The sequence below is a fragment of the Bombina bombina genome, chromosome 2 (genome assembly GCF_027579735.1).
Source record: "Bombina bombina isolate aBomBom1 chromosome 2, aBomBom1.pri, whole genome shotgun sequence".
NCBI classification, from domain to species: Eukaryota; Metazoa; Chordata; class Amphibia; order Anura; family Bombinatoridae; genus Bombina; species Bombina bombina.
The window spans coordinates 116,593,821-116,620,798 of record NC_069500.1 but is presented as its reverse complement, the minus strand read 5'-3'; the positions used below and the strand labels follow the sequence as shown (position 1 = coordinate 116,620,798).

The 26,978-nt window shown below is 35.2% G+C and overlaps 1 protein-coding gene across 1 annotated transcript; it reads right to left on the bottom strand.

Moving 5' to 3' along the window:
- Positions 1–234: 234 nt before the first annotated feature.
- On the bottom strand, positions 235–21,714 carry PTGER4 (prostaglandin E receptor 4). The gene is made up of 2 exons (XM_053701228.1): positions 20,475–21,714; positions 235–4,492 (listed from the first exon to the last, which is right to left on the bottom strand). The coding sequence occupies exons 1-2, from the start codon at positions 21,279–21,281 to the stop codon at positions 3,905–3,907; spliced, it is 1,395 nt and encodes a 464-aa protein (XP_053557203.1). The 5' UTR covers positions 21,282–21,714; the 3' UTR covers positions 235–3,904.
- Between the last annotated feature and the right edge of the window lie 5,264 nt (positions 21,715–26,978).

Sequence of the window (26,978 nt, the reverse complement as noted above, 5' to 3'; positions counted from 1 at the left end):
TAATTTCAGCTTGCTTGACTTTGCTGCAACACAAGCGGACAGCTCCACCTACTGGTTATTTTAATAAATGCACTGCTTCTCAATGCTTTTCAATAGCAGTCACATGACTGGAAAAAAAGGTTGTTATTCTGAAACGGTGTAAATTGAACCGTTGTAAAACGAGGGCCACCTGTAAACCTTTTAATATTTAACAAAATAGATTCATTTAATACTATTTATACACAAATGGAAATGTACGCTGAACAAATCAGTTTTATTGTGATTTTTACCCAAAAAAAAAAATATTTTGGCCAATACAACTGGTTTACATACAACAGACTCAGAATGTAATTACAATAAAGCATTTCACATGGGCACCAAAAGCAAAAATTCATGCTCATTTAATGTCTTTTTTTATGAAAACCCTTTAAATATCTATACAGGATTCACAAAATGTGCTTGGATGAAATTATAAGTGTCTAACCTAAGATGATGCTGTATGTTTATTATAAACACATTAGTAGATGTGAAGAAAAAAATCCTGCAATGGGGAATATGCACATTTATGTCATATACATATCCTATTCGGTACTGATTCTTTCTGTGCTGCCATAGGCTTAGCTGGACCATTCATAAATGCTCCCATGTTATATGGTTCAATCAAAAATAAAACTCCTATAGAAAAAGGTAATGGTGCAAAATAGTTGTAGGGTTAATACATTTGTCACAAAACTCAATCATCAAAATAGTCAATCATTAGCTTATTAGCACTAAATGTGTTACCTGTACTTTATATGCAAAAACAAATAAATGTGGATAATAAATAGGTCTGTAACTTTATAAAGTATTTAAAGGGACAGGAAACTCAAAATTGTTATTACATAATTTGGATAGAACATACAATTTTTAACAACTTTCAAATTAAATTGTATAATCAAATTTGCTTAATTTTATTTTTATCCTTTGCTGATGAAACATCATTGCACTACTGACAGGAAGCTGAACACATCTAGTTAGCCAATCACAAGAGACAAATGTATGCGGGCACCAATTACCAGCTAGCTCCCACTTGTGTAGGATATATGATTATTCATTTTCAACAATGGGTACCAAGAAAACAAAGCACATTTGAAAATAGAACGGACTTTAAAAGTGTCTTAAAATGACATACTCTATCTAATTCTTGCAAGTTTAATTTCCTATCCCTTTAAACAACTGTGTTGTACGTATTTTTCCATAATGTGACATATGTGCAAACTGTGTCGTTAATTATAGCTGGTATGTAGGAAGCAATTACTTCTTTAGCTTTGCGGGAAGAAAGAATTATGACTGGTTTTGACAATGCTTGAGTGGAAAATTGTTTGACAATTTTGTATTAATCTAGTGTAGTTAGACAGTTAGCAGACAAAATGTTTTGAGTGCGTTCTTCATGAAGATTTTTTTCCATATTAACGTGCTACAATATGAAGCAGTAATGCAAATGACAATAAGATAGTAAATGGGTTATGCTTTGCTTAAGGGGACAATAAATGAAACATTAAGTACCCTATAAAATATTTAAAGGGACAGTCTAGTCAAAATAAAACTTCCGTGATTCAGATAGGACATGTAATTTTAAACAACTTTCCAATGTACTTTTATCATCAAATTTGCTTTGTTCTCTTGGTATTCTTTGTAGAAAGCTAAACCTAGGGGGGCTCATATGCTTATTTCTAAACCCTTGGAGGCAGCCTATTATCTACATGCATTTTGATTGTTTTCCACAGCTAGGCAGTGCTAGTTCATGTTTGTTATATAGAATTGTGCTCACTCCCGTGGAGTTATTTATGAGTCAGCACTGACTAAAATGTTTGTCTAAAGAACTGAAATAAGGGGGCAGTCTGCAGAGGCTTAGATACAAGGTAATCACAGAGGTAAAAAGTACATAAATATAACAGTTGGTTATGCAAAACTGGGGAATGGGTAGTAAAGTGATTATTTATCTTTTTAAAGAATAAGAATTCTGGAGTAGACTGTCCCTTTAAGTAAGAACAGTAAAACAATGCAACGAACATTTTTTGTCTGCTTTGCCTGTAATTTAACTCTGCAAATTGTGCTTTTTCACTTCCCTTTCAACAGCTAGATTACCTTCTTGTTAAGTTTGCAGTTTCTATGACCCAGCAACAATTAATTTATATCTGTCCTCTAACAGCAAAATAGACTGTTTAAACAATGCTCTGGACTCCTTTTTTAATTTGCAAAACAATGCAGATTTTATATGAAAAATACATTTTAAATAAAAAAAATACAAGAAAATGTATTTTGTACACAGATGTTACAATGCAGTGATAAACTGCTGTTATGCACAAGTATAAATCACTTAATTGTCCCTTTAATTGTGAAAACTGACCTATTTCAAAAATGTACATCACTCATTATCATCAAAATTACACTTTCTTCATACCACTATACGTGCTTAGAGAATGTATTACTCAGATTTGTTTGTTTGTTATACAGATAACATAAAAAGGTAGTACACTGATATTTAATTTCTTGTCTTTAAAGAGGTTAAAACCATATTTCAATGGGAGCTTACATTTAACTGTAATGTGCTTAAATGTTTTAGAAATTAACATAATAACATTTTAGGGGTCAATTTATCAAGCTCTGTACGGCGTTTGATGCCCCCCGTGTTTGGCTCGCCGGAAAGTTGCTCTGAGGCGGCGGACCGAAGTCAACCCGATCGGATACGATCATGTTGATTGACATCCCCTGCTAGCAGCCAATTGGCCGCGAATCTGCAGGGGGCAGTATTGCACCAGAATTACTGGTGCAATGATAAATGCCGACAGCCTATGCGGTCGGCATTTATCGATGTGCAGCAGACACGATACGCTACATTGTATCATGCCTGCTCGCACATTAGTAAATTGACCCCTATGACTCAATCTGCTGATCGTGTAATGCAAGAAAAGTCACTGCTAGTTTCCAATAACTTGGAAGCCGCTGAGAACTCACAGGATATCAGTAGTTTGTCATTTACTTTCATCTAAATGAATGGTTACCATTTCAAGGTAGAATACATTAAGGTATTTTTAATTAATGGCACTTTATTTGTACATTATATTAACATTTTCTATGTCAGTCTTTTTTTGAGTGTTTTGTAAATAGTATTTTGTTGCAAGCTGTATTTTCATTTTCAAGTACCAGATTTATTTTATACAAGAGAATTACATTCATTTAGTTACCCAGTAAACAAACCCTTTGTTTTGTATGATTTTGTGGACTGTTGCAGGATTTATAAAAGCCTTATGGCATTGAAGAGCGCACATCTCGAAGAGTCTATTGTCATTCCCACATCTTGTACTGTAATATTTTTAGACAAGTGCAAAACTAGAGCTTTGAAACAAAAAACCTCTCTTCCTAAGCAAATAATTTTAAAGAAGAGGGTATCACATCTTTATAGTTTACTAGACATGTTCATCTGAAAAAAACCTTCTCACAGAGAAGACAATAAATTAACTTACATTTTACATATACATACATTCATCAATAAAAATTCACATTTTAAAGCTTAACAAGACATATTGACATCATATATTGGACAAAATTGTTTTGCCCAGGAAAAGTCAGTTGTAAGTGCCAAATTTAAAACCATGACTGATCTTCAGTCCCTCAGAAGGAAAGCATATACCTTCTATAACAAAGGGTGACATTCACTCTCCAAAAAGTGCCAGTGGTTTGTTATACATAATAGTGTCAATCAAGGTAAAATAATTCCTCTTGGAAATAATATTTGTTTCTCTGTTATAGTAGTCTGAAATATTTGTACTGTTTCAAGAAAACCCTTGTCACATGACACACACTGAAGATATAGTACCATTTTCAGTTCTTTTTCAGCTTAATTCACAATTACTAATTTGTGAGACTAAAGTACATGAAAGGCCTATATACATTTTTCGGATACATTTAAAGTTTCATTAGGAAAAGTGACATGAAGTGGGTTTCCCTTTGAGGATGCACCATTCTGTGAAAGCTGTGTAGGCTTTGTCTCATCAACTAGGAGAACTTGTTCTGAGTCTGGACCCTGCGAAGATACTGACTGATCAGAGCCATGTAACGTCCTATCTGGAGTTTCAGGAATATTTGTGGCTCCTGGTAGTACAGTGCTACCTTTAAAACTACCATCACTCAGTTCCAGAGGATATAGTAAAGTCTGAGAGGTTGAACTAACTTCTCTTAACTCCCGGGAAACAAATGATGGTGAATGAGTGGAGAATGCAGAAGAGGCCCTTCTGCCCTCTGTGCAGTTGAAGCTTCCAGTGGAATGTGGTCGTCTTCCTCCGCCGATGCGACAGAATAGGCACTTAATCTTTTCTATTAGTTTGCTTAGCACAGTCTTGCGAAGGAGAATGTAGATCCAGGGATCCAGAATGGGATTCACTGAAGCAATGCGGATGGCCTTTAAATCTGGGTTTTCTGACACTTCCAAAACCAACTCTGGCTGGTAAAGCTGGTTAATAAAAACTCGCACCTGCAGTAGAAAGAAAAAAAAAGGGATTAGTCACATCTAAAAACAAAGAATATAGGCAGTCTGTATCCTGATAATATATGTGCTCTATATAACCAATCCAAGAGAGACAGAAGCCTATTTTAAGGGACACTCAAGTCAAAATAAACTTTTATGATTCAGAAAGAGCATGCAGTTTTAAGAAACTTTCGCATTTACTTCCATTATCAAATTTTGCAGTCTTTTTATATTCAAACTTTCTGGGGTATAAGATCCTACTGAGCATGTGCAAAATATCACAGGGTGTACTTATCTACTTTAGCTAAAATCACTTTGAGTTGTTTGCATTGTTTTCCTATTTGTTTGGGTGCAAAACGCGTAAGGAATTGGAAGTCTTAAACTTCTGCTGTAGGCTGCACTCAAGCATTCAATCCAACTTCAATAAGAATGTATTTATCAGTATTTTTCATACTTTGTCACTTTAAGCTTGTTGTAAAATGTAGAGAACATTTCATACCAGCTGTGTTACAACTGTTTAGAAGTGAGAACCTTGGCACCATGTACTTATTATAGTACTATTTGTATTGCGTTTGAGACCTTACAGAGGGAGCAATGTTTGTGAAGCGATGTTATAGTACATAAGATCTCTAAGCTGAATACGCTTTGAAATGCTACTAGTTGGCCTGTCACCTATAATTGCATATGAACAAAAGAAAACTTTAGAAACTTTCAGTTGTGTTCTTGAAGATAGTTGTAAAAATGTTTTAGTCTGGTTAGACCAGTTTGCTTAACAAGTTTAGAGATGCCATTTCTTATTTTCAGAAGCAGCTTTCTTGGCATTTTGCATTATTGATGTACTCAGGGTAATGAGAATCAATTCCAAATACAGCCTGTTAAAACTTGTTTGACGACAGTTGCCTGCAACCAGTGAATTGTTCTGCGTGTAGCAATGCCTAAATTAGCTACTCTGCAATTCAAACAACTTACATTTAAATCTATTCCTCTCCTGTTTTTCCCGAAGCATTTTACAGGTATGAATACAGTATATGGAAATTTATATAATATATATTTTTTTGTGATGAATAGACAATCGTTAGGGCTAATCTTAAGGGGCAATACAATTTACTACAGATAGTATTATAGTTGATTTAAAGGGAAATTAAAGGAATATTTATATATGCATAATATATTAGCAATTAAAGAGACAATATTGTGAAAAATGACATTAGAGCATGAGCATTTTACATTCCTGCCTGTGGAAATTTATATGTTTAACCTCTCCAAAGTTGTTACACACATAAGCAAAGTGCCACTAAGGAGTTGCAAACACTGCAGCTCCTGAGCACAGTCTTTTTCTGGGGTGGTTGTGCTACTGTCACTGTCAATTGGTAGCTTCTGAGCGGGACTTTATCTATGTGTTTAAAACCTTTGCAGGTGATAAACACATAGTTTTCCATGGTGAGTGGGGCAAAAATGATATGCTCTAACAAATTACTGGATGTCATTTTTCTACTACAAGGTCTCTACACTGTGCACTAAATTGCAAAAATATGTGAAAAACATTATTAATGATTTGTAAAACTCTACACATTGTGAATATGTTTAATATATGTCCCCTAATGATGCCCTACTAGGGTTAGCAGTAAATTAGTTTGTGCAGTACTCTAAGCAGTCACTGTGTAGTATGTAGCTGAATCAAGCAATTTGCAGTGTTGTGCAAATTCACATGCTGCAGAACGTGTTGGACAAGCATAATTTAATACAGGAAATGCAAGGTAAGATATTCTACATCAAAAGTAAGCAGGGTAAATATTGCATCTATATTTTACTGATGTTTAATTTTATTAAATAATGACCAATCTAATTTTGAGTTTAATATATCCCTAGAAGACTTCAACATACCTCCAGGTCTTGGTTTGAAATTTTAGTGATATGTATGTACCCAGTATTTTACTATCACAAGTACATTTACTTTCTGTTTAGGATTACAGACATTTATCTATGTTTACTCAAGGGCCTACCCAAGTAATTAGGGCTGTTTGACAATAATATATACTTGATCAATTCCAGGTACATTCCTGAAGGGCTATTAAATTGATTTCTGCATTTCTGTCTGGCTCAGAACTTTTGATAAAGCATTCTTGCTGGAGCTGACAAAGTGACAGGGAGAGTTTACATCCCTTTAAAACCTATTTGAGATTGTTTCTTGTTAAAAGCTGAAAAAGGTATGTTTCATGTGTACAAAATATTTCTGCACAATTACAAACTAATGCAAAGCAAGTCCTCATGATTTTACAAATCCTGTTTATTTAGCTTCAGAAAACCCCATTCACTCACAGTTATCAGCTATACTTCCATGCTGAATATCTAGCTAAAATTAAAGGGACATTAAAGGGACACTGAACCCAATTTTTTTCTTTCATGATTCAGATAGAGCAGGCAATTTTAAGAAACTTTCTAATTTACTCCTATTATCAATTTTCTTCGTTCTCTTGCTATCTTTATTTTAAAAGCAGGAATGTAAATCTTAGCAGCCAGCCCATTTTAGGTTCAGCACCATGGATAGCGTTTGCTTATTGGAGGCTTACATTTACCCACCAATAAGCAAGCATAACCCAGGTTCTCAACTAAAAATGGGCCGGCTCCTATGCGTCACATTCCTGCTTTTTAAATAAAGATAGCAAGAGAACGAGAAAAAATGATAATAGGAGTAAATTAGAAAGTTGCTTAAAATTGCATGCTCTATCTAAACCATGAAAGAAAAAATGTGGGTTTAGCGTCTCTTTAAACACAAAGGGCTCTAGCAATGTTAAAATATTTTTTAACTAACAGGAAGTGTATGTTAGTGCACAATTCATCTATAGGGATTGCTCCATAGCTAATAACACAAGAACATTTTCCAGAAAATATAGTAACCATAGTAGTTTTTATCCATTAAAGGGAGATTCTAATGCAAATAAAAGAAATGTTTGCATTACAGACCCTAACTTACTGTGTGCTTAATTGACACAAACAAGAGGTTAAACACATCGGTGAAGTGCCTCTGTGGAGCAACATTGCAGCTCCTCAGCAGGAAATCACATGTAGCCCCAATCAACAGTTGTGCTAAGCATGGGAGCTGCAATCTTTGTGTTTTTCCAGTCAGACCTTATATATTAGAAAATGTCATGGTCTAATACATTTATTTTGCATTAAAATGTCTAATTACGTTTTTTTATAGACAACATTTTATACTGGTTAGATCTTCTCATAAATATTATTCATCTTTTTAAAATCAATACTGCAACTATAATATGAGCTATTACTTTTTTTTTGTTCTATGAAAAAAACATTTTTGTAAAAAGATTTCTTCATCTTAATTAATTGCAGACGTTTGAAAATATGAATGTAAAAGGCCTCAAAACATCTTCATCAAAAGCATATGTTTATTTTCTGAGACCATAATGTAAAAATAACTGCTTTACTAAACAAAGTCTGTACACTATAAAACAAAGGGTGTTAACTGCAATATGGCAGTGTGTTAAAGGTTTTATTAAGTCACGCTGGTTGTCTGCATTTCTCAGAGACATTTCAAAAGATGTCCTAAAGAAAAAAAAAATATTTTTAGGATCTATGGCCAGTAGATGGCAGCACTTATTTATAGCTTTCTCGACTGCAAGGATAGTGTGAACATTAAAAAAACCTTATTAGTGTCTGTTTGGCTGCTAAAGAAGGCTAAATAGGAGATGTTAGAAATAATATACAGTTTATGGGTCAGTGTCTGGGTCAGCCTACATGTCACATTTTATTTTTGGCCAATGCTTTTTAACAAACAGAGCTAGAAATTACTAAAATACTTATACACCCCAGCCTATTTTAATGCTGTTTGCTTTTAGATATTAGATTATGGGCTGTAAAACTACTATTTAAATGCACCTGACCATTCCCATGCAGATAAATGAATAAGACAAGCAATAAGCGTGGGATGAGACAAAAAAAGTAACTAAACAGACGTATTCCAAAACAGATGTGAAAAGTCATTACTGTGCCCTTGTGCAATGTAATTTTTCTGAATAAATCTGTATATATAAATTTGCTGTTTAAAGAGAAATAAATAAAATATTAAAAAATAAATAATATGAACTGATTATATTTATTGGTAAATAATGAAAAAATTGCTATGTTCTCATTTTAAAATAAATCCAAATTCCCCCTATAATTTTGAATAGTTTAGCTAAAAAAAGCACCTTTTCAAGTCCCCAATGTATGTAAGTGCTACGTTTTTTCTTGTTTGCCCTCAGAACGTTTAGAGAATTTTTGTGGTGCTATACAAATAATAATCATTTAGTGAGTGCTGATATATGTACTGTCATGAGTAATTGAGACAATGTGCAGTGATAGTGCTCATTGCACTATGCCCACACCATTCCTTCGGGTAAAAGGGAGGCAAGGAGACTGAAGAATTCATATTTCTTTGATTATTCTGTAAAGAAAGTTTTTTGTTTTTTTTAAGGAAGTATTTTGCATTTTTTTGTTTTAGACCTATTCATTTCATTTATATATTGAAATTAATGTTAAAATGTTTATTGGATTATTATGTAAATTTATTGGAATATATGGTAAACGTGTATAAATCAAGGTCTTCATTGTATGGTTAGAAGTGAACTAATGTCACATGTGACCTGAAGGAGAACTGGTCATTGGAAACATGTGGATAATTTATTTATTTATAAAATATTTTACCAGGAAAGATACATTGAGATTTCTCTCGTTTTCAACTATGTCCTGGGTACACAAAACATTGCCTTGATGCAATGGGTACAATAAAATACAAAACAATAATAATACATGATATATGCACAAAAATTTAACATAGAACAGGTAGGAAATATATAATCAACAATGACAGGTGCATTCTGTTTTGAGATATATAGAGAGGGATCTCTTAAAGGATATTAGGCATGGGGAAGGTTTGAAAGTGTGCGGGAGGTCGTTCCATAATTGTGGTGCTCTGTAGGAAAAGGAGGATCGAGCTGCTTTCTTTTTGTATTGAGGCACTCTAAATAATGTGCTGGTACTGGATCGGAGGTTAATAGGAGGTGGGAATAACCGGTGAGAGCATACTGCTCAGGTAGGGTGGGAGCTTCCCAGAAAAGCTTTTAAACACAAGGCAGGAAAGATGGAGGGTGCATTTGGATTCCAGCGACAGCCAGTTTAGTTCTTTTAGCATGTCACAATGGTTTCTGGGTAGGTCACATACCTACATTAAAAAAACAATTATGAATGGTTGGATTGACTATTGGCTTATAAACTGGTGTATTGGATTTTTCCCTCAGTTTGAATGTTGCCAACCCTCCAATGGTCTGACCTGATAAATGACATTACGTAACCTTCTAGTGACCTTTGCTGACCTCTTTAAAAGCCAGGATGGAGTGGTTTCTTGTTTCTGTAGTATGTCTCCCTTGGGACATATCTATGACATGTGATAAAAGCTGAAGTATTTAAAAAACTGTAGTCGTTTGAAGAAGCTATTTTCTCTTTCAAAAACCTATTAAAGGAATCTGCCATTGGGTCATTTGATTTTGCTCTTTATTTGACCTGTTGTATAACCAGACAGTCAACGTTGCAAACAAAGGAAATCTTCTACATTAGCAAAAATAGATAAATAAATTAGAATAACAGACACATCATAAGTAAATTGAATTATATTCCCAGATACAGAGTAGTCATTTCCAGATGATGTTTAAAATCCAGGAAATATATAGTTCAAATCTAGTTTTCTTTCTAGCATTAAATATATTGAGAAACAACTACCTGAATATATTTATCTGTCTGTGTTTAAGTACTCCAGTATATGAAGAGCAAATTACAGTATACAGACAATCATGTTTACTCTTTTGTAATATGCAATGTATTAAATAGTCTTTGATCCAGTAGATTTATGACTATTTTAGCATGCCCTTACTTGAGTAAATGCTGTCATAATATACCTGTGTTATACATTTTCATGTTTTTGGTGGGATATTTAGTTCAGTGCAAGTTTCTAGTTCAATCTTGTTTGACACATAATTTGAGTCAATCCACATCCTAAGGCACAAAGAATGTAAAGCTCGGGAATTGTCTGCATGTATCCTAAAATGAGGAATTAGTTATAATAATACTGCAAGCAATAGATTTATGTAATGTTTGTCACAAATTGTTGAAACTTATTTTAAAGGAATGCAAAAGTATGAAACAAGCATTCTTTATTTGGATAGAGCATACAATTTTATACAAGTTTCCAATTTACTTATATTGTCTAATTTGCTTTGTTCTTATGCTTTTGCTTGTTGAAGTGAACAAATAGTTTCAAGAGTGATGCATTGTTATAAACACAAACACTGCTGTCTTATAGGCCCCGATTTTCTAAACTTTGCCAGTACTGATGTGGTTTTTCATGCTGACCCTCACACGGCCCTTGTAGAATTATCCTAAAAAAAGCCAGTTCTTGCAAGTGGCCAGATGTCACCTATAGAAAGTAATGGAGTTTGCTGAATAAGGAAACTTCGCTGGGTAGAGTGAAGTTAGCAGTTTGCACTTTAAAAATGAAATGCTGCATCATAAACAAGTCACATTGGGCTTGTTTCCGCTAATAGCAATGTATGCATGTGTTTTTCTATTAGTATATTAAAGGGACAGTCTAGTCAAAATTAAACTTTCATGATTCAAATAGGTCATGACATTTTAACAACTTTCCAATTGACTTTTATCATTAAAGTTGCTTTGTTCCTTTGGTGGTATTTTTGAAAAGCTAAACCTAGGTAGGCTCAAACTAATTTCTAAACAGTTGAAAACCACCTCTTAGCTCAGAGCATTTTGAAAGTTTTTCACAGTTAGACAGTACTAGTTCATGTGTGTCATATAGATAACATTGTGCTCACTCCCATGGAGTTATTTAGGAGTCTGCACTGATTGGCTAAACTGCATCTCTGTCAAAAGCACTGAGATAAGGGGGCAGTCTGCAGAGGCTTAGATATAAGGTAATCACAGAGGTAAAACATATATTAATATAACGGGTGGTTATGCAAAACTGGGGCATAGGTAATAAAGGGATTATCTTTTAAAACAATACAAATTCGGGTGTAGACTGTCCCTTAAAGTATTTGTACTTAGTTTGTGAGAGATCTATAGGGCAGAAATGTTTACAGAATTACGCTGGGATTTGAGAGACAATGTCATACTGCGTATTTATGTGTGAATGGTTAAATTATTTGTTTAGTGTGATTTTTAAATTACGATTTTCATTGTGCACTTTTGTGATGTTTGCATCTCCTTCCCATACGAAAATGCAGTATACGCCCCCTAGCGAGACACCCTGTTTTCAGGGTAAAAAGTGGCTTTAGATAATTCCACCAGAGAAATAGAAGGACTGGTGAGAATTGTTAAATAATCTCACTGGCATTAGACCATCGGCCCATAGTGCTCAATGCATCTCTGTATCTACCTGCTGATACTCTTCAATAAATGCTATCAAGAGAACTAAGTAAAAGGGATACTAAACCCAATTTCTTTCTTTCATGATTCAGATAGAGCATGAGATTTTAAGCAACTTTCTAATTTACTCCTATTATCAATTGTTCTTCATTCTCTTGGTATCTTGATTTGAAAAAGCAGTACTGTAAGCTTTAGAGCCAGACCATTTTTTCTTCAGCACCTGGGTAGCACTTGTTGATTTGTGGCTAAATGTAGCAAACCAATCAGCAAGCTCTACCAAGGTGCTGAACTAAAAATGGGCCGGCTCCTAGCCTTTTATTACTGCTTTTTCAAATCAAGATAACATGAGAACAAAGAAAAATTGATAATAGGAGTAAATTAGAAAGTTGCTTAAAACTGCATGCTCTATCTGAATCATGAAAGAAAAAAATGTGGGGTTAGTATCCCTTTAAATTGATAATAGAAGTAAATTTGAAAAGTTTTTAAAACATAATATTCCCGAATCATTAAAGTTTCTGACTTTCATGCCGCTTTATGTCTGTGGGCTAAATTTTTGCTTTTGAATAAAGGATACAAATTTGAATTTTGAGTGCAGTATTCAGAAGTAATTTGCAAAACCCTTATTTTACAACTAAGGTAACAGACATACAGATCATTATTGTAGAACATTTTGAAAGGGCAAATGTTTAAAATGGAGACTGTCCAACAGATTAAGTTCCAGCATTACATTTTTTTATTAATTTATTCCCCTGTTTATTTTTTTTTATTCAAGGTTAGAAAGGTTGCAGAGAGATAATTTATTGATCTGTAGAAGTGCTGTATTGGTGTTTGGAGACTAGATATTAATGTATCATTTTACATCAACATATTTATTGAAAATTAGACAACCAGGAACGTTTCATCCCTCCTGTGATCTAGTCTTGTAATCTGCTCTGGTTTGGCTGTGGGCCTGACGGTTGCTATCCCTTGTTGAAAAAGAATACGCACATATCCTACACTAGTGGAAGCTATTTGCTGATTGGTGGCTGCACACATTTGTCTTGTGTGATTGGCTAACTAGATGTGTTCATCTAGCTGCCAGTAGTGCAGTGCTGTTCCTTCAGCAAACGATAACAAGAGAACAAAGCATATTTGAGAATGGAAGTAAATTGAAAATTTGTTTAAAAATGTATGTTCTATCCAAATCATGAAAGAAAATTTTGGGGTTTCCTGTCACTTTAATTATTATTTTTTTTCAACTATAATGTACATGTTCAAATTAACCTAGATTAACCTATGTTTCGAAGAGCCAACGTCAGACAAACTTTATTACATGACTATTATACATTAAATACTAAAAAAATACATTCAAGTTAGCAGATCTGGAAAAAGAACACATTGACACAGCTGTTGCAGGTGGCTGTCGTAATTCCTGAATAAACACAGAGACTTTCTGCAATGTTCAAGGCATATCTAAAATCTACATTTCATGGTCAGATATTACACTTGTTTTAATCATGTATCTTAGACAACAATAGAGAGTATGATTATCATTTCAGTACATTCTTATCATAAAGCAAAGTTAATATTTGTCTGTACAGGAAAACCCTAGGTAAGCAAATTATAAAATATGAATCCAAATGAACTTGTGGTACCCAAAGAGAACAGACATTTTGGAATTAAACAGCAGCAATCTAACCAATCAGTGTTCAAACCTCCCCCACTTCTGTCCTGTGCAAAATCTGATTGGCTGCTCAAGTGACCATGTGAGAGGGATTTGCAAAGTAGCAATACGTGACCAGCTTGACGTTTACCCTTCTTACTAAACAAGTCAAATTAATGAATAAATAATCCAGATCTATCAAAGATCCAAATTAATTTAAGTAACAGATGTCCACAAGATGGCAGCCACATAATAATAATACATATATATTGTTTTAGGTTATTTACTTCCTGTCAGTTTATCAAAATGATATTAAACATTATTTTAAATGCGTAATATTCTGACTTAAAATATTATTTTAAATGAACTCTCATCTTCCCATAAATGCATAATGTTTACAACTCCATACACATACCTGAATAACTGTTTTTATGCATAAAGCTAAATAAGAGCTGAAGTTAAAGGCACAATAAACACTCAGATTTTGATTAATAAAAGGTTTAATTAGCAAAACAACTTTGCACTATACTTTTCTATACTTTTTTTTATTAATTTGGCTCCCTTTTTCTGTAATTTAAAGGGACAGGAAACGCAATTGTTTTCTTTCATGGTTCACATAGAGCATACAGTTTTAAACAGCTTTCAAATGTACTTCAGTTATCAAATTTGAGTTGTTCTCTTGGTATTCTGTGTTGAAATGCATACCTAGGTAGGCTCAGTATCTGCTGATTGGTGGCTGCATATATGCCTCATCTCATTGCTCACCTATACCCATTGTTGTTTCCTTAACAAAGGATACCAAGAGAATGAAGCAAATGAGATACTAGAAGTAAATTTGAAAATTGTTTAAAATTGTATTCTCAATTTTAATCAGGAAAAAAAAAAGTTTGAGTTTCATGTTCCTTTAAGTATGAAAATTGCATTTAAAATGTTTTCAAACTCACCCACTTTATTAATTTATTGAAAGACTGCATAAAAGGTACATCTTAAAAGGAAATACAAGTTCAATTTGGAAATGCAAAACACTACATTTCAAATGCAGTTTAAAGGAATTGACCAATATACATCAAGATTGTCCAGTGCTATTGCATTTATATGGCAAAGCTTTTGGTGTCTGGCGCTTAAGTGCCCTTCAGCAGACTCTAGAAACAAAGCAGATAAGAAAATAAACATCAGGCACTAATTATCCTCATTGTATCCAGTTATATGTAATGAGAGGATAAAGGTAACGATGCCCTATGACACCAGAATTTCTAACTGTATTCTGTTGCCATAACATTTAATTATGTGTTGACCTCTGCTTGCATAGCAGGACTTGCCTGAGATACCCAGCATTCAGCATTTTGTATCAGCCCCACCTGCCATCAACAAATATTAATAACTGGTTATCAAGAGCTGAAGCTGCAATTTATGTTTTACATCTGCTCAGGAGATCCCAGTTATCAAATCTGTTTAATGTCAGATATTACATTTTAGCAGCTGCTAAACAGTAAATAATATTGTCATTTTTGTAATCAGCTGCTAAACCTTTGTCCCAATGATGTGTGAATATCCTTGGAGAAAGAATAGGTAGCTGCATAACAAATGTAAAGGGATATTATAGTCAATTCTATATGCATGGTATATCTCAGCAGCAAGCTACTGTATTGCAAACAATCAGTGTACATAATAAAGTATTAAAAGCTGTTATAAGTTTAAATTTGTTATCAAAAGTGCATTGTTTTGCAGTCTATTGATGTACCCCTTGTAAAAGAATCTTGAGTATATTTATCTCATCTCTTTCGTTTGTGGTCAGATAGGCACACATATAAAAAATGTTCCTGCACTGATTAAACAGTCACTGCGTAACATAATGAAGGTTGAGGGTTCTAGATCCAGCAAGCTGCATTTCAGATGCAATTTTCAAAGTTAAAACAAGGAAAACAAGGTAAGCATTATTCTGAAGGAAATTTATAGGTAGATGACTACAAAGTGGGCCAGATGTGTGTAATTCATGCAGCTTTATTTATACTTAACCCATTAAAGGGATATGAAACCCCCTCCAAAAAAAATAATTTTGTGATTCAGACAGAGCAGCGTTCAAGTTTTAAAAAAAGTTTCCAATTTACTCATATTATCAAATTTGTTTTGTTCCCATGATATTCTGTGCTGAAGAGATACCTAGGTAGGCACCTGGAGCACTACATGTCAGGAAATAGTGCTGCGCTCTGGTGCTTTTGCAAATGGATGATTCTTGAAAAACTGCAGCCATATAGTGCTCTAGATATGGGCTGGCTCCTAAGCATACATCCCTCCTTTTTAACAAAAGATACTAAGAGAACAAAGAAGAATTGATTAAAAAAAAAAAAGCAAATTAGAAAGTTGTTTAATATTGCATGCTCTATCTGAATCATGAAAGAAAAATGTGGGGTTTTATATCCCTTTAATGACAAAAAGGGTCCCAATGCAAAGCATTGCAATAAATGGCAGCTCTATTTAAAGGGTTAATAGTAGGGTTTTGCATCTCATAGTCATATTATAAGTAACAAATCTGCGGAACTAACTCATAGGATTTAAAGGGAGATGATATTAACCCCTTAAGGACCAGTGACGTACCCTGTATGTCACTGGCCTTTTTTTGGGACTTGATTGTTTTATAGCGCGGTCTTGCCACCAGCGTTGAGACTGCTCTATTCCACAAAGCCTGCTGGAGGGAGGGTATTAATAGCGTCTTCTTGCTAGACTTGTGCTATTATGTCCTGAAAAAAACCCTTAACTACCAGTGACATACATGGTACATTGTGGTCATTAAGGGGTTAAACATTGTTTTGTCATATTTATGAAGGAACAGTGGTAAAACATAAATACTTTTAATTGCATTAAAGGTTAAATAAGTGCATGACTGTGTACTGTCACTGGCTGATAAGGTTTTTTTCCCACAGAAAAGGCAGGTTTATTCATCAAATAAATTATTTTAAAACCACAACCATCTAGCAGAACAATCAAGTTTACAGCACAGGTTTTTCTTAATTCCTGACATGCCTGAAGTCATCTAGGACTTGAACCATTTGTCACTCTGTTATGCAATAATCACAGTGGTCCATTATTAGATTTCTGTAGACTAATTAATCAATATGTATAAAGAAAGAGACAATACATAGAGTTTATGACTTTTACATCTAGTTTTTTTTATTTTCTGCATATAACTATACACAAAAAAAACATTGTCTCGCTCATTGCAATGTGTATGAATAGATCACTGGCTACTAAATCTGAAATCGAATTGTCAGCTCTTATATCTTTACTTTGTTAATGTTGGAGACTGTAAAGTGTACCTGATAATTACAAGTCACTACCAGCACGGTGCATGTGTTGTGTGCCTAAGTGTGTACAGTGTGGCTGTTATTTATGAATCAAAATCATGTTATAATGTAATGTATAATGTAATACTAGATCAGTAATTATCATTTTCAATTAGTTGTACTTTTTTGATGACATGATTTACATCTTCTATGTTTCATATGAGTAAAAGAAAAAATCGGACATTTTTGTGTTTTACTCATTTCTAGCAAAGCTAAGCTATAAAGGTTTGATGTGTCTAAGTAAATATTTATTGTAATAGTGCACTATGTAAATGAGTCATTCTTTCACCCCTTCCCTGTTGCTAGTTAGTTCCTGATATAAAATTTCTTTACATTGGCACTAATGGAGAAAAATACCAGTTGAAAACAATTCTGAAATCGTTGACACCTGTACTGATTTGTGTTTTAAAGGTGGAGTAAATACAGTGGCAATTACCTAGGCAAACTGGGTAAGCAGGGAAATGAATGAAATTGGCAGTTTTTCAAGCATTGCTTCTGCATATAATCTAGAATATCTAGTATTGTGATACATTGCATAAACCTCTGGTAGTTTACAGAGCAAAATCTCCAAAGTTCTAGCATTTAAATGGATACTCAAGTCAAAATAAACTTTTATGATTCAGATAGAGCATGAGTTTTAAGACACTTTCCAATAAACTTCCATTATCAAATTTTGCACAGTTTTTTTAAATGCACACTTTCTGGGGAACAACTTCCTACTGAGCATGTGCACAAGCTCATGCTAGTCTGTGATTGGCTGATGTCTGTCACATGATATAGGAGGCCCGGAAAATGGGAGAAAAAATAAATCTGCCAGAGAAAAATCTACTGCTTATTTCAAATTCAGAGTAGGGGTTATAGCATTGTTTTTTTTTTTTCATTATGCACTTGTCAGTTATGCAACTGTACTGCATTTAGTGGTCCTTTAAATATGAGTTTTACAGGTTTTGATTTATCTTAACTTCTTTGTACTACGTGTTCTCTAGAGGAAAACATTTTGTAGATTATATAAATATATATATATATATATATATATATATATATATATATATATATATATATATATATATATATATATATATATATATTACATAAAATGTAATGTGTTCTGTGCTTGCAAAGTAGATAGATCTGTAAAATCTCTAACTATGGTGTATGATGCTGTATTTCAAATAAATAAACTGTATTATTAGTAATAATAATAATAATAATAATCATTTTAAACAAATATCTTAAAAATGTGATAAAAAAATACAACAAAAAATCCCAATGTTTGTTTCTAATGTCAAATAAAGAAGTTGTGCTTTGTGTAAAGTCATTATTTATAAGTAAATTGGAATGATAAATATCTTACAAATTATGCACTTAGTTAATATTCTGTACCTAGGTTAACCATAGACATAAAACTACTTCCTGATATGGCATTTTAGTGCTACATGTAAGTAAAGCAACACAGTCATCTTTAATTGATTTTACTTATAATGTACCAGAAAAAAAAACTGCTGAACCGGACTAGAAAAATGTAGACCAGTGTTGAAATAATCAAGAGAATGAAAGAAGAAAAGCAAGTTTCAACACAGGCAGATCAAGTTATGATTCTAAACTGTGGCCACCTAGACTTTATTCATACACCACCCATATAATAGCCCAGATCCTCTTTACTATCTGGGTATGGGTTGAAGTTGTATTGATAAGTAAATGGGTGGTAAATTCACACTCATGTAGAACTTGGGGACATAGAGGAGGGCAGGGGCAGGGGTGTCTGGGCAGAGGAGGGGGGGAACAATGCTGCCTCTAGAATTGTACCAATTTTATCAAAATGTTAGTACCCACTTGATCTACTCTTTTGATGCCAATGAACCACTATTTTGAAAATAATATACAGCTCATGTACAACGGCAAATCTCTCCTAATTACAATGTTGCTGCTAATATTACTATGTTTGGGGCATCTGTTTTTGCCCCACATATGAGGCCTGTAGTATTTAGTTGGGGATCATTGTTATCTAGTGATATGTTTGCTTTTCTTATTTAAAGCTCCTTTTTGCCCCCATGTTACTCTCTTCCTATCCTGCTAATGCAATTGCAAACACGTGTAAACAAAGGACTGACTTCCAAAAGACACCTTTTTAAGGGTGCTACCACAGTAATTGGGTGTCTAACATCTGTCCTCTAGGGCTGTCACTATTTACTCAGTAAATGTGACACAAGCCATGTGAAATAACAAACATGCCTTGGCTAGGATTTATGTGTGTGTGACTATTAACAAAGTATAAACCTACCTCAAAATATCTCTATATTTTTTTGTGGCAAAATATTAGTCAGTGTCTAAAAAGTCACTTTCCTGTTGAGCCCTTTTATGGCTGATATATCACCTACTTGTTAAAAATGAAGACGTCTGTTTATTCAAAGACTCCTATTAAACCCCAGCTAAGCGTGCAGGACTCTGTAAATTGCTACTGTATATATGTTATTTACACCCTGAAGCTGCAAAACAAATCATTCAGAAGTATCCTTTTTTCATAACTTCAACTACTGAAACGTAATACATTTAACTGTGAAAAGCATATTCACATTACAGCTTGTTAAAAACTTCACTAATCCAGAGGAAAACCTGAAAACACCAGGGGATCAGAAGTCTGTTGTGTTCCTTTCATAAATTTAGACTGTAAGCTCTTGTGTAATACTTATATTTATTATGCTATATGTTTATTTATTGCAGGATTACTATGCAAATTATGTCACAGATTAAATGTGTAGCAGTTTAAGCCTTTGGCTCCAATAATAGTGGGTATATAAAGGGTTAAGGAAAATACTGATCTTATTTTTTTATGATTAAAAGACCTGTCAGTATTTTTTCTACAAACTCTTATTTTAATAGTTAATTGATAGAAGGATTTTTGAAGAGACAATATTTTTTTTGCATTTTTAGGAGGTAAAGTACATGGCAAACTCATAAACTGGAATTACCATTTACTAACTAGAAAGTAATTCCTTAAACTCTGTTAGTAAGTGAAAATATAGCTTAGCAGAACATATCCAGAAGCAAATTAAATAGCAGGCGACAGAAGGGGCTTGTTGCCAGGCTAGTGGTTACAAAATATTCTATTAACCCCTTGACAGCTAAAAACGATTAGAAAAGTCTGAGCCTATGTTCACTAAATCGTTCATAATCAAATGATGGGCTGATTCATCTATTCTAAATGAATAATTCCAGATATTTAAGTAAAAATATATTTGTCTCTGTAAGCAAACTTAATTTGAGCAATTATTTAGCAACATGTTTGCCACAAACCTACCCATAAACTTGTACAATTCATCCACACAGACAAAATAGAAAGGGATCAGTACTGTTGGGGATAGATTCACTTGGTGAAATACTGGGGCAGATAGTTATAGAGTCACAGTTTGACCCATGTGGCCTATGTTTGTTCTGCCACATATAAGTATCAAAGGGCAAAAAAGTAAGTTATAAATTATAGAAAGTGGGATTTCTAGTCTAAAGAATTAGGTAAAGTTTACAATTGCTAAAATGAGAGAAAGCCAGAGACAGAAGTAGAACTGGGACTCACCACAAGAGGGATGGAGCAGATGACCACCACCACAGAGGTGGCTATGAGCAGGATGACCATCTGGATCTCAGCCCCAGCCATCCTCCTGAAGCTCCGGCGCCTCCTGATGTCTGAGATCCGGTTGTCTGTGCCCAGAGAGGTCCTGCGGACAAACTGCCGGTGCATGCGGATGAGGGCTGCGCACACCAGAATATTGCACATGACTGTGGCCAGGATCAAGAAGGAGCTGAAGCCCGCGTACATGTAGGAGAAAGCCGCGTGGGTGGAGACATTGGTCTTCCAGTCTATGAAGCACCAGGTGCGCGGATACTGCAAGGTGGTCTTCCCCAAACCCATGCTGGGCAGGGCACAGAAAAGGACATTAGAGGCGTAGATGGCAAACAGTGTCAGCCCTGCCAGCTTCTTGTCCACGTAGTGGTTGTAGAAATAGGCGTGGTTGATAGCCAGGTACCTCTCGATGGACATAGCACAGATGATGCTGAGACCAGACAGTCCAAAGAAAAGCAGGATGAATGAACTGTACTCACACAGGGCATCCCCTCCTGGCCAGCGGCTCTGCACATAGGTGGCTATGGTCACAGGGCTGACTAGACAAGTCCCCAGCAAGTCAGTCAGTGCCAGCCCACACACCAGGGTGTAGAAAGTTGTCTCCTTCTGCTCCTTGCGGGACTTGCACAGGACAATGATAGCGATCAGGTTGCCCACCACCCCAAATATAAACATAACAGCTGGGATGGTAGGGGGTCTGCTGACCAGGTTACTGGTGCTTGACTCATTGTGTGTTGTCAAATTCTGCTCAAAAGACATATTGTATCCTTGCAACGTGACCAGGTCAGTTCCAGCTGAAGATCATTATTTGTCACCTCTGTGTGTAACAATTATTCTCTCACATTTGATTTCTTGAGAAAAATCCTATTTCTTCTTCAGTATTTAATTCAAATACTATCAACTCCCAGGGTATAGTTACTGTATTAATAACGAAGCAGTGCAGGGCAGGTAGTCACAAAACTTTGGGTAGGTTTCCAGGGCAAAGTGTAAATTCCAAAGGTTACAATTCACTGTAAGTCTTCTGATGATTCAGGCAGATCAGAGTGGTCTTCTCACAGTGGGAAGGGTCTCACAGTGATTTTGCTTCAGTTCTTTTCAGGGTTGCTGACAATGACATCCCAGTGCAATCCCAATGTGTGGTCACCCTCCCCTGTAAGTCTCTGCACGGTCTGTGGCAGACACTGAGCTTCAGATCAAGTTCCCTCTGCTGAAGTTTCTCAGGAGGGTGAGGTTTTAGTGCTCTCCTCCCCCTGGTGCTTTGTGATTGGAAGCTCTGATGTCAGAGAGAAGATGAGGTTAATACTTATGTGCAGGGAACTCTCAGTACTACACCGTATGCTCAGCTCTCAGGCTGTGCTATGGGGACAAACATACTCTGGTTCCCCACATCAGAACAAAGCCCTATACCCTGTGTGCTTCTGCAGAAATGTAATACCCATATACAGCACATAAGCAATAGACAGAGCAAATCATAAAGCATGATACTAAAAACTATAACTGGTTAACCCTAAACTGATACATAAGTCAAATAAATACACATTTAAAGGGACAGTAAACACATTCACGTTGTAATATGAAAGAGGTGCAACAACGTTTTAAGCAGCCTTATGCGGTTATATTTATTTATTGGATTAAAGTGTGCCAAGGGACTTCTTTCCATGGTAATACATTTTGACATTTCATATAATCTCATGAAATAGTGCAAAGTATTTCATTTTACTTTCTGCAAACTAAACTACTATTTGATTTACTGCAAATACAGAAAATCTTGCAACAAATGCTACTAACACAATGTCACCACTTTACTAGTAAATCTAGAGCACATTTTTTATAGTATTAGATTAGATAATTACAGCACTTAGCAACCACACAAACTGACAAACTAACTTCTGTCACCCCCTCCCACATAACCTCCTGCCCTGCAGCCTGCATAGAACAAGTTGGTTTGCAAAACACAATTTAACCACCCTGCCCCCTCCAGTCCGCCCCTGGATATGGTGTATATAGAACCCTCAGCACCCTCCTAGAGCTGCCAGTCACACTATATAGATCAGTGTTTTTCAACCAGTGTGCTATATATAGAGTACAATTTTTTTGGATCTGCCTCTCACTTTCCCTGCCATATTTCTATAGAAACTTCAGTGACTGTTATACATTGTAAACCTCAGCATTTATCCACACAATGAGCTTCCAAAATCAATTTAAGGAAATTAAAGGGACGGAAAACTGTAATTTAAATATACTTTTCAATGCACTTCTATTGTAAATGCATTTATTTATGTTGGTATAATTTGTTGAAAAACATAACTAGGTAGACTGGGAGCAGCAATACACTACTGAGAGATCCTATCTGTTGATTGGTGGCTATGCACATTTTATCTTGTCATTGGCTCACCACTGTTCATCTAGGTGCAACTAGCTGCTCTAGACCTGACTTTAACTATGCGTTTAACCCAGGTTGCAGTGGTTAAACACACAGTTATATGTAAACAACTGAAGATTAATACAGCTCTATAGTAGCATTTTTGCACTTGTAGGTCCCTTTAATTGCTTAGTGAATAAACATGGTTCTAGCAGCTTGTATTACCCATAGACCATTAACTGTTACACAGTTTTACCGTGAAATGAAGTGGAGAAATCAGAACTGCATCATAGTGCAAAGAAGGGGTTAATCCATTCTGTAAGCCAAGAGGTTAATGATATCAGACATGCGCACCTCAATATGACAGTTTCAAGGCTCCCAGTACAAATGACTTTCATATAAGAGAGGAGCAGCAGATGCTGGAAAGTGCCTGCTGACGTCACTGTGTCAGGCTTAGGGACAGCTCTGTGCAGTCAGGTCCCGGCTGTCACACGTAAAGCGGAATATCCAGAGAGCACAGAGTGGGCTCATAACCCAGACCTAAGGGGAGACGTAACGATGACGTCATTACACAGTCACTTGTCTTAGGGACATAATAGAATAATTGCTACTAGCTCACAGCTGACATAGAAGTATCAGAATTCTTTAATTGGTGACATTTATCAGACTTTTACAATTATTTGTTTGGTGACATTTTTTTCTCGCTATGTACAAAACAGTAAATGGTGTCTGTGTTAGCTGCAATGTAGTATTTTATTTCTGAATATATGTTTCATATAGGAGGAAATCGTTCCCAGGGATATCAAGGTTGAAATTGAGTTTGAATTTTACAGCACTTGTATGAGATCACAAACAGCTTGCACTATGCACTTTTGCCTTATTAAAAACATACTAGTTAAATGTTAACTTTAAACAAAAAGTTAACACCTTGACATTTCAAATCATATTGTTTATTTATAAATAGCAAAACAACGTTGCAATATACTTTTTTTTTTAAATTTTGCTCCCTTTCATGTAATGCTATGAAAATGGTGTTTTTTTTTTATAATTCTCAGAAATGAAAAAGCACACTGCAGACTTCTCAGGGCCAACCCTGCTACACATCTGTCCCTAATCTGCTTTAGCTGTTAACACGTGCAAAAACAATTTGAATGGAGCTAGTGTTGTTGTCCGCAGACTGAAACCCACATCCAAAATAAGGCTACTGTTGGGTGGATTTTGGCTAGTGAAAATCAACTGCAGCAGTAATAAATAAGATGTTTTTTTTTTTTTTTAAATGTTTAGACTTGGCTAATATGTTATTCTACAACAAGACAACAGAAATTATTATCATTTATTTGTATAGTGCAGCACAATTCTGTAGCGCTGGGTACAAAATTAAGGGTATACACTGCAAAAGATTTGTGGAAATATACAAATACATAACAGACTAAACAAAACTAGTACAGCAGAGCTTTCCAAACTTTTCATGTTGGTGACACACTTTTTAGACCTGCATCATTTCGTGACAGTCATTCAGTTGTACTAGCAAACAGGAGGTTAAACTAACTTGTTTTAAAAGATACTACACATAAATAAATTATATAATAACTAAATGTATTTACAAGTAACAGTATGTTTGTGCAATAATTAATAACACCAATAGCTACTTACTATTTTAATGGGATGTATGAGGTTGATGGGATGAACACAGTTTCAGAATATTTGGTGGAATATTAGATAAAGACACTCGCATTTCATCATCAAGCATTTTTAAGCTTCCACTTCCTATCCATATATCAAGAGGAGAAGTAGCACTGCACTACTGGGAGCTAGCTGAAAAAAAAACACTTTGACTTCTGACTTTAGCTCAGCGTTTAAGCTGCCGCCCTCAGAGCTTTGTGAGTCCGAGTGACTACTGCCTGCGCTGCACACTGCAGTCCCACTCATTGACTACACATGCAGTCACGAGCCAATTAAGGAGACTACACGTGCAATCAGGAGTCAATGTGCCGCCAAAGCCGCCAATGGGAATAGTTTCAGTTCCCACTGAGCTGCGCCAATTGGTTAAGATGATCTGTGACCGACTAGGTATCAATCATGTGTCAACCATGTGATATGCGTAGCAGGCAGGCGGAAAGTCAGAAAACAAAAAAAATGTAAAAAAAAAAATTAAATTTAAAAAAATTAGTGCTGAAGCAGGGACACACCTAAACACTGCTGCCGACACACAGTTTGGAAAGCACTGTAGTACACCATGAGGAGGGTCTTGCTCTGAAGAGCTTAGAGTGTATAAGTTGAGGGTGCGCAGAAAGGTTTGGGTAGCCTGTTACATGAATGGTAGTTACAGCAGTCAGTTAAGGCAGTTAGAGATTTTTTTAGGATAAGGGGTGTGAGTTCGGGTGTTTTGGTAGCGGCGGTGGCTCCTGCTGTTCGGCTCTTTTTGGAGCAGCATTTATTCTTGTGAAAGTGCAATTCACTTTTATAGGAATTAATGCGCCTCTGAGAAGAGCCGAATGACATGATCAGCCGCCTTCTTACGCATTCGAACGCTACCAAAGCATCTGCATTCACGCCCCTAGTTAGGATGAAAGAGGAGGGATCGTAAGACTCTCTGAATTGGTGGGTTTGCAATGAGCGCCTGAAGCTACACAATGTTGTAGACAGTCATATAGAGCAGGCTACAGAGTCCCAGAGCACAGGAGGAGCGCATGAGAAGTCATGGAGGCCAGAGAAGGAATTCGAAATTAATGGAGTGGAAAGATGAAGGTCAGAGGTTGATCAAAGATATTGGGGACTATTTAGAGATGAGTGAGGACATAAAGCTAGGAGTAAGGTTGCTGAGTGCTTTCTAAAACTAGGGTTAATATTTTGAATAATATTCTAAAGTGTATGGTGATAGTATTCTAAGTGTGTGTAGATTCTTTAAACAATCATAAATTTTCATTCATTGACAATGGCTTGTGCAATATAGTCTCCAATTTGTTTATTTTATTATTGTTAATTGTTTTATAGTGATGAGTCTGGGAGCAGCCCTGAGGACACAAATACATGATAAGTTGATTGAAATATTCATGATCAAACATACATATTTTATAGAGTATCCAGAGTTGGGAAAAAAAATAGCGCTCCAAGCCCAAAAAAATTAAAAGTTCAACTTTATTCCAAATAATTTAAAATAATACAAACATGTATAAAAAGTGGTCAGCACAATTGTGCAAAACACAAGATAGAGAACAGGTGCAAAAAACAGCAAACGTTTCGTGCTCCACGCACTTGGTCACTATTTTTTTCCCAACTCTGGATACTCTGTGGATTTTGGGTGCGTGTGCAGACGCACAGGGAACAACAGTTGCCGCCTAAGAATAACACCCATAGGATATAATTCCCACACCCTCACTCTATCAGTACCTATCACAACATTGTATTATTTATTACATACCCCAGAGGCGCTCCGTTGAGCAGGTTCGTTTTCATTATACATATTTTATATACTCCTCTGTACAGCAGTCCTCTTAGGGACAATAAAACTTATTTTATGTCACTTTAAAGCAAATATAACTTTCAAGGAAATATTCTGACCAGAAAAATGATATTTTAAATAGTTTCAAAAGGAATCTGAAATACTCTACTTCTGTTTAAAAAAATACCTGTACCAGTATATTTGCATCATAAACAAATGCATAATAGAAAAGCAGTGAAATAGCAGAATGAGTAGTAGATTATGTTCTGACAAATGTCAAGTTTACTTTCATTTTCTCCTTCCCCTCATCATGTGACAGCCATCAGCCAATCATAAATGCATGTACATATATACTGTGAATTGCTGCACATGCTCTGTAGTAGATGGTGACTCAAAAATGTACATATAAAAGACTGTAAACATTTTGATAAAGGAAGTAAAATGATAAGTTTTTTTTTATTACTTTCTCTACCTGAATCTTGAAAGTTTTATTTTGACATTAGTGTCCCTTTAATCTGATGGGTGCCCGTACAAAAACTCTATATGGGATGAACCAATACTTAAAGGGATAGGAAAGTAAAAATGAAACTTGCATGATTCAGATAGAGCATGTCATTTTAAGACACTTTTAAATTCACTTCTATTTTCAAAA